The following is a 13,968-nucleotide window of genomic DNA, read 5'->3' on the forward strand; positions in this document are numbered from 1 at the left end:
GAGCGCTCCCATGTTTGCGTTAGACCAAATGTTTACACATGGATCACTACTTTTAAAGTATGCCATATTCATATATATATATTTGTGAAACAGTTGAAATCATTAGCCTTAGGTGGTGGGGGAAGGCTGAGTGGAGGTTTGTTTCTGCCCCCCTCCCCTGCAAGGTTTTGGGAGGGTGCGTTCAATAATGGGAAGAGCAAGTTTCAAGCAGACATAGTTGCTTTTATTGTGGATAACTTGTGAGATTTGTATATCATTGTCTTGCTATCTGTTTCTGTGCCTTTGTGTATAGAGTCACAGCATACCTCCCACTGTGATTGCTGCTTCAGTTACTGGGTTCAAAAGTTGTCCAGTGTAGTCAAAGTAATTTGGTTGCAAATAAGAACATTTTTGTTTAATGTTCAAGGAGGACCACTTTGTTGACCCCTGTAAGAACTGTGAGACCTTTACCTCTTTGGTAATGTATTGTGACTGCCTGGAAACAAATCTGGGATGGTACCAACGGATATTCAAAGTCAGAAGGTCTGGTACCAGTGTTTTGTGGCTATAGGTGAAACTAGACAGGGACTTGGGTGGCGCTGTGGTCTAAACCACTGAGCTTCTTGGGCCTCGTAAAGTCGGCAGTTCAAATCCGGACAACGGGTTGAGCTCCTGTTGCTTTATCCGAGGTCCTGCCAACCTAGCAGTTCGAAAGCATACCAGCGCAAGTACATAAATAGGTACTGCTTGGCGGGAAGGTAAACGGTGTGCTGTGGCATTCATCACGGTGTCCTGTGTGCCAGAAATGGTTTAGTCATGCTGGCCGCATAACCCGGAAAAGCTGTCTGCAGACAAACGCCTGCTCTCTCGGCCTGAAAAGGGAGATGAGCGCCTCACCCCATAGTCAAATTCGACTGGACTTAACCATCCAGGGGTGCTTTACCTTTAGATGTTACAGGAGATTTTTGTCTGCTCCTGAATATAGCAAAAGCAAGTGAGAAGAGTTCTCAGGAGTGCCACTAACAATTTATTAAAAGCCCAACATGTTTCCCCCCAAAGAATCTCAGGAACCATAATTTGTTAAGGATCCTGAGTGGTGTTAGGAGACCCCGATGCCCCTTGCAGAGCTACAAACCCTCCATTGAACTGTGTTCTTTAAACCTGGGGAAGATGGGAAAGGGTTCTCTTGAGTACCACACTGATGCAGCCCTGTAGATGTTAGGCCAAATGAAATAGCTGTAAACCTGGGATTAAAGATGATTATGTGGATTCTGAAGAAAATTGCTTTACATTGGTATCCCTAAGGATAAGAAGTGATTATATGAGGAAGCAACAAATGCTTCAATAGCAAATCCAGAAAGCAAGCAATGTGAATTCTTGTGTCATTTTTTTGGTTGGGTAGATTTTCATAGGCTCTGGAGTAGTGACCACTTGATCTAAGGGGCAAAGTGAGGACCAATGGAGGTAGGGTGCATTCATTGTTGAAAGAGACAGTAATTGTAAAACAAGTCATCTAATTCCACAGCAGAATGGTCCAAGACAGAGCAGTTCACAGCAGTCATAGCTGCTAGTAGAAAGTCAATTCAACAGAGGTGATGAACTCTGAAGGAGAATATGGGGTATCTGTGTGAATTCTGAAGTCTCCAAGGAGGTGGGAGTGCCATAAGTGGAAGATGGTGAGCTGAGTGTCAAAGTGATAAAGAACTTGACAGGGGCCTACAATAGAGAGTGGCGTGATTAGTTTTTCTGTCTTGAATATTTCACTGTTATCTTCAGTATGAGAAGCTGCTGTGGACTTACTGGATTCCTTTCTGAGTGAATCAACACTATTGCTAGGCTCTGTTACATTGTGAGTCCTTTCAGAATCTTCTTTGGGACTCTGCATGTGGTGAGCTGCTCTGGAAAGCAGTAATCTGGTATCCTAATACTTTTTGCTAGGTGGCAGGCAAAGACTTTATAATCAGGCCTTTAGCCTTTAGCTCTCTGTGACCCTTTAGAAGTGGGTGGGATGTTCCTCTTGGTTTTAATGTATCTGTGTGGGGTTTTTTGTCCATCTGTTTTGTTGTTGTTTGGGTTGCCCTCAGCAAGATAAAGCTAATAACAATAATAATTTGATTACTTTAGTTAACCATGGTCTCTTGTTCCAAATGATTCCCTGTCTGGACATGTAGCCACATAGAAGCCAATTTTGTTGTTTGATCCATGTTTTACCCTATTTGAACACAAACATACCCCCTCCATCCACCCCCCAGAGGGGTAGTTTATTGCAGAAACTCCTTAAGGAATATCATAGCAAGTGAAGGTAACATATTTTAAAAGGGCTTTAATATTGAGAATTAGATTTGACTTCTAAATAAATGCTATTAAATACTAGAAATGATGAATGTTCCTGCATGTCCTTGAGAAGATTGGACAGTTTTAAACTTTTTAGATGTGGGCAACTGGTTTCTCTTGCCTTGCTTTTCTGGTGCTAAAGGCAGCCTCAGATCATGGAAATACGTGTGACCCTGTTGTGAGCTATCTAGAATTATGGAAAGAAAATGCCAGCTGTTTCCTGAGGTTACATAGAACTTTCAGTCCTCATCAAAGCCTAAATCTGTGCTAATGTGATGTTTAGCTTTGTTTCACCTAGAGATTGTTTATTTAGAAAAAGATTGCAAATGGCTCAATCAAAAAACAATCCCCTAAGTGGTGAACATAAAACAATATAGAAATCAATCAATAGGACACAGATAAAATCAACAAATGTTAAAAACAAGCATGCATAACTAAACTATGTATCTGGATAGTCCTGCCACGGTCAAGTTTTTAGCAGGCATCTAAAGCAGTATAACAGGGGTGTTTACCTAATATTAATAGGCAGGGAGTTCCAAAGCAAATGAGGAAAGTACATTACATGGCACTTTTAAAACTGGAAGTTCTGCAGATCAAAGCGGTTGGGTAGGCATGTCCAGGGCAAGGCAATCCCTCAAGTAAGCTGGTCCCAAGCTGTTAAAACCTTTATATACTATTAAGTAATACCTAGAACTTAGCCTGGTAAAAGATTGGCAGCCAGTGCAGATTTTTTAGCAGAAGTGTAATATGCTGGTAGGATTCTTACTCCTGTCAGCAATCGTGCTGCAGCATTCTGCCCTAACTGCAGTTTCAGAACCAAGTGCAAGCCCTCAAGAGTATATTGCTATAATCTAGTCTTGAAGTGGTCAAGCTATCCTGGTCCAGAAATGACCACAGCTGTTATAAGAGTCGAACAGAAATACTCAAATTTGCTTTCACAGACATCAGTGTTGCAGGGAGTGCTATATTTGTACTGCAAGAGAGTGTGGCAGTTACACTTCTTAAAAGTCATTAAGGAGCTTTTTAGCTTGTTTTTGAAATACCTATACCAAATGCTATCCAGTCTTTAGCTTGCCTTTTACAAAATTCTCCACTCTAGAAAGGATTGGCAAAGATCTGAGTTGATTGATTTCACTTTCCCAGAAATTTGGAATTTAGAATTGATTCTGCAGCAGTACCTTCTATTTGTGTTTGGAGACCTCCAGAATGCTACATCAGAATGCCCCATTTTACATCAGAGGGCATATAAAGTGAGGCTTTGGGCATTTCCTCATTAACTTTCCCCCCTCTTCCCCTTATGTGCCTGCAAAACTCGAGCACAACAAGTGGCCAGTGATCTCTAGGTGTGCGTAGAACAGATGAAGAATGCAGTAGGTACCAGATCCATTCCAGAAATACTGTGCTTAAATCAGAGCCTAGGGTTTTGCAGGCTGAATTCTGTTTGGAAATGAACCTTACCGTATCATTATGGCCAGTGTGGAAGGACAGCCCTATGGTCATGTCTCAGACTCCTTGAGCCTTTTACAGTTGTTATATGTTCTTGTTATTTTGGCTGCGACAGAGCTAATTGAACTTTTGGCTGGGCGTATGGGAGACAGGGGTGAATGAAACTTGCATGCACTTTGAACATCTCCAAAAATATTTTTGAATTTTTCACACGTGTATCTCAGTGATGGCTAAATCAATGTCCTAAAGTGAGCTCTTCACGTGAGACCAGGCTTGAAGGACTTGGAGGACAGAAAAGCGCTCTCAGGCCATATGTTCCATATGACAAGGGGGACAGCCTGCAGCCCTAAGGTCACATGTGGCGCTCATCTTAATTTCAGAAGCCCCCTGAGATAGATCAGTTCAGACTTGTGTCAAGAGCAAGCTCTTTCTACCCCACCAACCCACACTAGGCAGGAATGAGGAGGAGAGAAAAGCGGTGGCCCTGGCCACTGCTGGCTTTGGCCCCACCTACCTCTGGCATGCCCTCCTGCCCTCCCCCCGATTGACTCCCAGAACATGGAGCCCTTGATGGGGGGAAAATGTTGTCCACCACAGCACATAAAAATGAGATGCTCTTGATCCTTCACAACTGTGCCAGAAGTATACTTCTCCCCCCACATATCTGGGAGAGGAATGTAAGAGCTATATTTCCAATACAACAATCTTGCAGAGGAAAAGGAAGAACAGGAAACTTGTGCATCCTGTTCCTGCACAGCAAGATAATGTCTAAAGCAAATACCAAAAATAGGGGTTCAAACATTTCTTTCTTTGTTTTATTGCAACACATATTTCCATTTTCAGAGACATCTGAAAGGTAGCTAACAACCATTAAAATTGGGTGTAAAGAGGAGGATTATTGCCATATTTTCTCCAGTATCCACTTCTGCAGATACTCTAAGTATACCATAATGTTTCTGGTTATGGGGGAGATTTTGATTCAGTGATGTGTCTGTAAGATTCTGTTCTTTCTGTGGCTAGGCCAGAACGCAAGCTTACAAGTCAGCCAGTAGATTCGTAATGCTCTGCTAGAGAAGCATTTTGTTTCAGCTATATCGAACCAAAAGAGGAATTATATTAGCTGTGTTTGTGTAAGAAAAATCTATAAATCTGCAGAACAGACTTTACTGTTTTTCTGTTTCCTTTTCTCTTAGGCTCTTAGCACAACCTAATAAAAGATTTAAAATCTTGGAAGAAACCCCCTCAGTGCCAGCAATGAATTATCTTGACCCCTTACCTCTAATACAGCAGCCTGGTGAATGTTTGGGAGATGTCAGCGATCCTTACACATTTCAGGATGGCGATATCAAATACAGCTTCACTGGCACTAAGAAGTGCAAGCTTGGAGCTGATAGAGAATCTCTGAAGAAGAATAAGGTATGCTGTCAACCTAGTAGCACAATATTTTTTGAGTGCAGTGATTCTTGCTTGGAACTTTTTGTCTGTTGTACTACAACTCAGACCTTTGAAGTCTTAAATTCTATGTATTGTGGTGAAAAATTTCTTTGTAGATTTAGACATAATAATTTTAATTGATTAAGGTTGCAATCCTGCATATACTTACCAAAGTGAAAGCTCTGTTGAATGGCTGCATGCTGCCAGATGGCTTACCACTCACTCAGTATAATAGTGCTTGCTTCAACGCAAACATACACACAGTTGAGCTGTAAGTGATTATGTTTGCCTATGAGTAAATACAATAGTTCTGAATATTTTCGCCATTTTAAAATGCCACATGTCTATGCCATAGAGACACAGGAAGCTGCCTTATACCAGGTTAGAGCATTAATCCAACCTAGCTTAGTGTTGTGAACACTGATTGCTCTCCAGGATTTCAAACAGGAGTCTTCTGGGACAAGCTGGGGATTGAACAATAGGACTTTCTGCATGCAAAGCATGTAGCCTACCACTGAGCTAAGGCCCTTCGTGAGACATTCCCTTCTGCCCAAGGTCCAAACTTCACATAATACAAACTATGTAGCTGTACCTTTAAGTCAAAGATTGTTGGTAATTGGTTTTTGTTTGTTTTTTAAAAAGCCTGCATGCTGAAAGAGAGTGTTCCAGATTGGGACCCTAGCATGGAGGATAAGGGAGGCTTTAATGAACCAGATCTTCTGCACCTGGAGTTTGCACTGCTGAAAAGAATTCCATTCATTTCAGTAGGACACTTCTTGGCAATGCCATTGGCAGATGAGGACCCCCATTCCAGGTTGATTGGAAAAGCTCATTGTGAAATAAAGATCCTTAAGAATCCTCATTAAAATAGTTGGGATACACATTACCTGAATATGGAAGCTTGCTAGCATACATTAAATTATCATTTTTTAATTATCTTGCAGCTCAGGAAAGCCATGGTGATTTTACATTTTGCATTAATACAAATCTTTCTCTGCTATTTTGGTTTTTGACTTAGCCTACAGCTTTTGAAACATTACTTTGGGGTGGGCATTATATTTGCTGTTTGGAGCCACATCCCATGTGACAGGTTGTTATTGCATAGTTACCGAAAGAACTATTTGCAACACCATTGAAAGTGGTGGGTGTGAGGTTGTAAGAGCTCAGAACTACTCACCTGGATTTATTTTACCTTTCTAACTCTTTTAAGGAAATTTTGGTTGATTAAATTCTCTGTTTGCAGTCAGAAGATGGAACAGCAACTAAAGAGATTTCTGCGGCAGGCCATTCCACCACCATTCCAGATGGGAAAGATGCAATGTCCATTTTCAGTTCTGCTCCTAAAACAGGTTTGTGAAAATGTGTCGGACCCTTCTTGTGAAAGATGCCATTGGACATCTTAATACGAACAATAAGGCAGTAATACTTTAGTGATGAACTGTGACACAAACAATTAGTAGAAAACGGGATAGTAGTACAGTGGTACCTTGGTTCTCTAACGGCTTGGCTACTGAACAAATCAGCTCCTGAACGCCGCAAACCCAGAAGTAAGTGTTCCGGTTTGAGAATGTTTTTGGAAGCTGAACGTCCGGCGCGGCTTCTGCTTGAGAGCAGGAAGCTCCTGCAGCCAATTGGAAGCTGCACCTTGGTTTTTGAACAGTTTCGGGAGTTGAACACTCCTGGAACGGATTAAGTTAGAGAACCAAGGTACAACTGTAATGTTGTTCGGCATCTGAAAATATGTCCACATACAGCTAGGACTCCAACTGATTATTTTAAAAGATAAACTTTGGAATACAGCAATTGTGTTTTTGGAGAGTGTGATTTAATGCCTTTCTGGCTGACTTCTAAAATCCTTGATGTTTTCCCCCGCGCTTCCCCCCCCCCCTCCCTGCAGACACACGGCAAGATAACGCCGCAGGCCGAGCTGGTTCTAGTAGCCTCACACAAGTAACAGATTTGGCCCCTTCACTACATGATTTAGACAACCTCTTCGATAACTCAGATGAAGATGATCCTGGAGTAAGTGTGTGATGTGTTAAGATGTGCTATATGCTCTTGGTGTCACTCTGCCCTTGGAGTAATATATTATCTCAGGGAATTTTGGGACTTGATTTCTCCTCCATCTGATTTCATGAAATTGCAGAGTTGGAAGGGATTCCAAGGTTCATCTAGTTCACAGCAAAAGATTCCCTGACAGATTGGCTTACAACCTGTGTTTGAAAGCCTCCAGTTTTCCCCATAGTGTGAACTACGTGGTAAATGGAATGTCATGCCACAGCCACTCCTCTTGCCCCAAAGGAAGATTTCAGCATGAGAGCAAAGTCTGTGTCTAATGCAGCAGATACACCAAATTCTTATTCTCTGTGGTGTTTTTTTTCCTGTTTCCATTCACTTTGCCCATGGTACCAGAAACTTTGCTTTGTGCTGATGTGGGTTAAGCCGTGTTCTGCTGCCAGTTTCATGGAAAACACCAGCACACACAAAAATTATTCATTTGTAAAAAGCACACAAACATAAGGTGTCTTTTTAAACCATTAAAACAAAAAATTAAAAACGAGTGAATGATGCAAAATTAGGTTTCTCCGCCCCTCCCCAATGATTTTTTTTTCATTTAAAAGGTGTTCTTCATTGCTTTATTTAAAATGGAATAAAAAGAAAAGGCTGTGAAGTTGTGTTATGGCCAGTTTGGTTTTAAAGAGGTATTATTTGCTTTTAATGAGGTATTTTCAAAAAAATCCTAAATCTAGGCTGTCTCACCTGCCCTTCGGTCATCAAAAATACCTGCAGTGGGGACAGAAGAGCGCCCTCTGGGCAAGGACGGCAGAACAGCAGTACCTTACCCTCCAAGTAAGTGTTAAGTGTGTATCCAGGATTTCACCTAATATTAAAAGTACAAGCCAATCATCTCAAAAATCCACATCCATGTTTTGAAAAAATTGCTATGTAAATGGGTATTAATTTTCTTAGCTTGTCTTTAGCTATCTGGGGTGATTCCACTGGTATTCCAATCTTATTAGAGACCCAGGAGGGGGACCACTTTGCCTCAGTTGGAATTGCTCTTGTGTTCCATGGTATTGGCTGCCTCTTACTCATTTATTTTCCGAAATCTTTGTCCTGCTTATTTTTCCAAAGTTGTGACGCAGAGTGGCTAACAATACGGTAATAAGGTCAGAACAGCCCAAGCGTCATTCATTAAGAAAGAAGAAGCCCATCCCAGCATACACTCAGATTAATGAGTTAACAGTGTTCAACCTGTTCAACAAATTCCAGCACCATGAAAGTGATGTGGAGCTGAGCCAGCAGAAATTGAATTGAGCTCAGAAACTAAATGGCAGCCTCTGCAAATCCAATAGAACCAGCATGATAAAATCAAATCACCTGGCTCCCATAAACAGCTTGGCTGCCTCTTGACAAGAGCTGTGTCTTTTCAGTACTGGTGTCCCAGACGCCATTGTTCGTTTGCTAGCTGGTAGATTGAAGCATAGTGTTCCTACCCAAGTTGTGATTGTACAACTCACAGGGAAATGCAATTATTTTAATTTATGCTGTCTTCATTTAAAGGCTACCACTTTAGAAAAAAGTGTATAAGGAATTTGCTGCCTGCAATAGAAGCCCACGGTTTCTAATTGAAACTGCATTATATATCTCCATTCAATTTATACCGAGGGAGAAATGAAGCTTGCCAGTGTTCAAACTGCTGTCTCTTAGCATGACTTTAAATATTTAGGTGAAGTCAGAAGAATCTGGGTTGTGCTGGGCTTTTCGTATCCAGCATATATTAATATAGATTGTGGATTCCCAATGCCCTGCTCCTTTTCCATCATGCCAGGAACTGCAGGGAGTTGTATTGTCCTTTGAGATCCGCAGATGTTTCCCCACTGCAACCCTCGCATACGTGATATGCTTTAGAAATGTTTTATGTATATTTGAAAATAGAATTGTGTGTGTGTGTGATACTAACAGATGTCATTGTGAATTACAATATCCTCCTGCTTCCGAGAGAGGGAGAGAGAGATACCACGGCCACTCTAAGCTGAACTCTCATTCCGCCGCAAATCATTCTTGAACATTATCTCATTAACTCTAGCTGGTAATGAGAACAAATTGAGGGGAAAAACCATGGTGTCACGAGGATGAGTCAGAGAGTTTTATGGACCCATAAAAGCAGTGCTGATTTACTCAAATGCAGAAGTATGAAGTACACAGAGATTGGGTTTTGACAGTTTTAGTAGATCTATAGCTGCTTAAAATATGCAAGGCTTTCTCAAGCATGACACACATGAAAATGAATAATGATACCCAGTCAGTTCTGTGGGTTTATTTAATTAAATATTTTCTTCTTCTTCTTTTAATGACACTGCATTGCAGAAAGTTGCCCCCACCTTCTTTTTTAATTAAAAAAAAGGGGGAATTCCAAAAAGAATGGCACAGTGTGGAGTCGGTTGGGAAGGGTTAAGTAGATAGGACTTGCCCCATTCAATGTTCCTCTCTCTCTCTCTCTCTCTCTCTCTCTCTCTGTGCAGCAGCTTCTGTAAAAGATTTCAGAAAGAGCAGAAGTAAGTGTACATGCACGAGAGAGAGAAAGAGATGGAGAGGGTTGTCAGACAATTAGACAGCATAACCTGCTTCCCCTTCCGCACTGATTTTGATGGGCTAGAAGCTTGCTCTCTCTCTGAAGGATTTCCCTTTTGGATGCAAGACCAGTGCTTTCCTAAGCTCCATTTTGTTGCCAATTAGAAGACTAGCAGGGTGACATCAGCATGCTGTGTGTGCCTTACAATCTCCACAGGGATGTCCCAGCGGCAAATCTGCTGGAGAGCACTGATCAGAGTTGCTGATGGATACTTAGCATGTTATACAAACTGCCTGTCAAAAAGAGGCTCATGGACCACACTGTAGCATCAGTGGCTGTTCCCTCTGGTCTGGACGTGACTGATAAGCCCAGCTTTGTGCATGCATGTCTCAGCTGAGTTTAGGAAATGCACATAGCTGCTGTTCACACTATGTTGCAGTTCCTTTGGTTGCTTTTTCCTTTTATTATAATGCTAGCAAGCTAGTCTCTCGCTACTCAGGCATGGATAGGATCTCTACTTTAGTCTGGTTCTAGACTTGGAGACTTGCATTCCTTAACTTGTGACTTCACTTTCCTTTAACAGTTCTACCTTGATATGTCCTTGAGAAGAACAAAGCAAGCTGCGTCATTGTTAAGCATGAATAACTTCTTGCCTGTTCTTAATATTAATAATTATTTCTTAATCAACCAAAAGCAAGATAAATATATAGCATAAAACATAAAATAAAAATGTCACAATCCTGTTTCACAATTGATATAAAAGAATGAGGTAAAGAAATACAGTAGAGGAAGTTAGATACCCCAGATCTGCTTCTGCAGTTTGTTTTACCTTGAGATGAATTGCTGATTTATAAACTTCTTGAGATTATAAAGATATGGACCAATGGTGGAGGAAACCATTCCAGACCTGGTTGAGAGCTGCGCGTATGCATGTCCACCCCCCCGGCATGTGTCACTTGAAAACTATACAATTGAGGTGGAGCAGGGAAATGTTTGATTCAAAGTACTGTTTTTGTTTTTAAATTTGGCTTTGCTGGCTAAGCTGTAAAGATAGCAGGTTCATAGTACAACTTCTGTTCATTGCCAGTTTTTCTCAGAGGAGCGTTTTAATTGCCAACCTCCATTTCCATAGTAGTGATAGCCTTCTCTCATAATCTAAATGTTGGAAGATTCAGGACAGATGAAACAAAGAGTCTCTTCACACAGCTAAGGTTAATGATTGAATCCACCACCATAAGAGTTCAGAGAGGCTAATTCTGAAACTGACAGTCTGCTTTGAGCATCATGGAAGGCTTGCTTTTTTAAAAAAGTATATATAATGTGTTAACACATGGGTTATCTTGTCTAGCCGTGGCAGATCTGCAGAGGATGTTTCCAACACCACCTTCCTTGGAGCAACACCCTGCTTTCTCCCCTGTGATGAGCTATAAAGACGGCATCAACTCGGAGACCGTGACTACACTGGGAATGATGGAAAGCCCTGTGGTCAACATGGTTACAACCCAGCTCACAGAGTTTAAAATGGAAGTGGAAGATGGATTAGGCAGCCCTAAACCAGAAGAAATCAAGGTATCAAGCTAAAGCAGGTGGTGGTGTAAAACTGAAACATGGGCGGAGAGATATGGGCAGGAAAGTTGTTGATTAGCTCTGCCTTAAAATGAATATGAAAAACCATGGAAATGAATTGGGGGTTTGCAGGTACTGCAGCCAATGAAACAAGGACAGACATTCTTTGTCCAGACATCCCAGTGCAGCAAAGTTTGAGTATTAAGTACAGTGGCATAAAGTACAGTGGCTGAGCTCAGGGAATAACTGTAGCTCAATGGTAGAAGATGCATTTGTACACAGAAGATTCTAACTTAAATCTCTGGCATCTCTCATTAAAAGGATCAGGTAAAAGCCTGAAACTCTGGAGAGCTGCTGCCATTTGGGGTAGATAATACTTTGCCAGGTGCTGATGTTGCCACTTGTACTAAGCAAGTAGTGGGCACCCATTTCCCAGTTGCAGAGCTGGTAGCATGATACTCTGGTGCATTTTTCTTCATTTAGAATGTAGCTTGAATAAATCCCGCAATTCCTGTTTTCAAAGAATTTAGAGCTGCTTGCCAAGGTTGAAGATTAAAATGGGAAAGAGAATGTAGTTTAGTCGAAGAGCATCTGCCTTGCCTGTAGATGGTCACAGGTTCAATCTCCAGTGGCATCTGCAGGTAGGGGGTAGGCTAGGAGAGAACCCTACCTGAAACCATGAAGAGCTGCTGCCTGTCTGTGTAGACAGTACTGAGCTACATGGACCCAACGGTCTGACTCAGTATCTGGCACCTTTCCAGGTTCCTAAAGGCTACTAATCATTATTTTAGGCAAGAAAAGTTGCCTGAATAATATTTGTATGCTTCTTTTATGTGTCCCAACCCATGCAATTCCTTGGTTTTGTAGGATTTCTCCTTTGTGCACAAATCTTCCACCTTTCAGCCCTTTGTGGGCTCCTCCATGTTTGCTCCTCTGAAGATGCTTCCCAGCCAGTGCCTGCTACCTCTGAAGATCCCAGAGACCTGTGTCTATCGGCCTTCCTGGGCCATTCCTCCAAAAATCGAACAACTTCCTTTACCGCCTACAGCTGCTTTCATCAGAGATGGATACAAGTAAGTACAGCAGTGGAAATGAGAAAACGGGTTTGTGTGTTTTTGCATAGTCATGCAGGCTATTCATTGACTTCCTTGTTAATCCACCGTGTATGATTTTTACTTAGCCTTTGGGATTAACTTGGAACGTAATGAGGTGGAGAGGAGGCTATTTAGAAGTACCGTTAATTCTGCCAAGAATGATCTGGGCATGATTTTTATCAATCAAATATTTAAAAAACTACCATGATGGGTGTAGCCATGGAGATCAATCCCCATATCTGTCAGCCACAAAAGAGAGACAGGTGACAGAAGTGACTGCTTTCTCACTTCTTTTGAAAAATCCTTCATGCATGCACATCCAACACCCCAAATTACTTCACTGGGATTTATACAGCCTTGTTGGCCTCTTCAGGCTTCTGTTTCTTAGAGTAGCAATCACTGCTTACCTCTGTGCAGAACACCAAGCTCCAGTGGTGCTTAGTGACACAAGACTGTCTTCCCAGTGCAGCCACGGAACTAAGGCTGATCTCTCCTGCTTTCTGCCCTCCCTGTCTTCTTTCTCCCCTTTAATTTGTGGCTCTTGAGCCACACTTGGTTCCTGGTTCCCTTTAAGTTGCTTGTGTGTATAACAGATCTTTACTCATGCAGAGACCGAGGGTGGGGAGAGAGTCATGGCTGTGTTCCTCTTTCCTGGAAGCATCCTTGAGTGAGCTACACTCAGGGCTCCCTGAGAGGCAGGCTAACCTTCTGACCCTGACAACAATGGTTAGGGTGATGGCTGCCCTTCCCACTGCTAACGTACAATCAAATGAAGGGGAACGTTAGTTATTATTTTCACATCATATCAAGCTTGGGGTTAGCCAGCTCTTAACACTGGCATAAAGTGCCCATTGCACCTCTTAGCTCATAGATCAAGGATGGAGAACATTGGGCCTTGGCGCCAAATCTGGCCTTCAGGACCCTCTCCAGCCACACACTCTTCTTCTCAGGCCTTCTGTGCTCCCTCCTTGCATGTTTTTGCCTGGCTAGAATGTGTCACTGAATTCTGACGATGCTTCTGGTGTGGCTGGCCGGAGGATGGACAGGGCTGTGCGACGTTGTATACAAAGTAGCCTATTGCACAATGGTAAAATTTAGATTCATTGCTGTTCCCACCTTTGCTGCTGACCTTGCCCACCACTGGCATGAAGGTTGCCTGGAAGGGAATGCAGTTGCAAAGGTTCCTTGCGCCCATCATAGAAAGAGGAGGTTGACCTTAATATGCCAGTCAAGTTTTTTCTCCCATCACTTACTTCCTTGTCCAGCTTGCTGGCTCTTCCTGGTCCAAACACAACCTGATCCTCTCCTCTCTGAAGTTAGTGTCAGTATATCAACTAAGAATTAATTGGAACCCTGTTTAGCAGTCTCAATGAAATGCAAAGCCCAGCTGCTGATCTCGAAGCACAGCAAGCATGGAAACCATAAAATGTATGAAACCCCTTAAAAATGGAACATGCAATGTAAGGCTCTCCCATTCGCAGTCAATTTTTAGAGGGGAAGCAGCTAGTATCTTTATATCAGTCCTTTATATCAATCACT

General features: G+C 42.1%; 1 protein-coding gene across 2 annotated transcripts in view; it reads left to right on the plus strand.

Annotated features, from left to right (window-relative positions):
* The window catches only part of MED13L (mediator complex subunit 13L), a 163,480-nt gene that overhangs the window by 118,544 nt on the left and 30,968 nt on the right, over window positions 1-13,968 (plus strand). For both annotated transcript variants that reach the window (XM_083417440.1, XM_083417441.1), the window contains exons 11-16: window positions 4,953-5,175; window positions 6,437-6,542; window positions 7,091-7,215; window positions 7,944-8,043; window positions 11,118-11,338; window positions 12,203-12,408. In XM_083417440.1, the coding sequence (XP_083273566.1) occupies window positions 4,953-5,175; window positions 6,437-6,542; window positions 7,091-7,215; window positions 7,944-8,043; window positions 11,118-11,338; window positions 12,203-12,408 (981 nt within the window). The remainder of the gene's footprint in view (window positions 1-4,952; window positions 5,176-6,436; window positions 6,543-7,090; window positions 7,216-7,943; window positions 8,044-11,117; window positions 11,339-12,202; window positions 12,409-13,968) is intronic.

The sequence above is a fragment of the Podarcis tiliguerta genome (genome assembly GCF_965153285.1).
Source record: "Podarcis tiliguerta genome assembly, chromosome: 16".
NCBI lineage: Eukaryota > Metazoa > Chordata > Lepidosauria > Squamata > Lacertidae > Podarcis > Podarcis tiliguerta.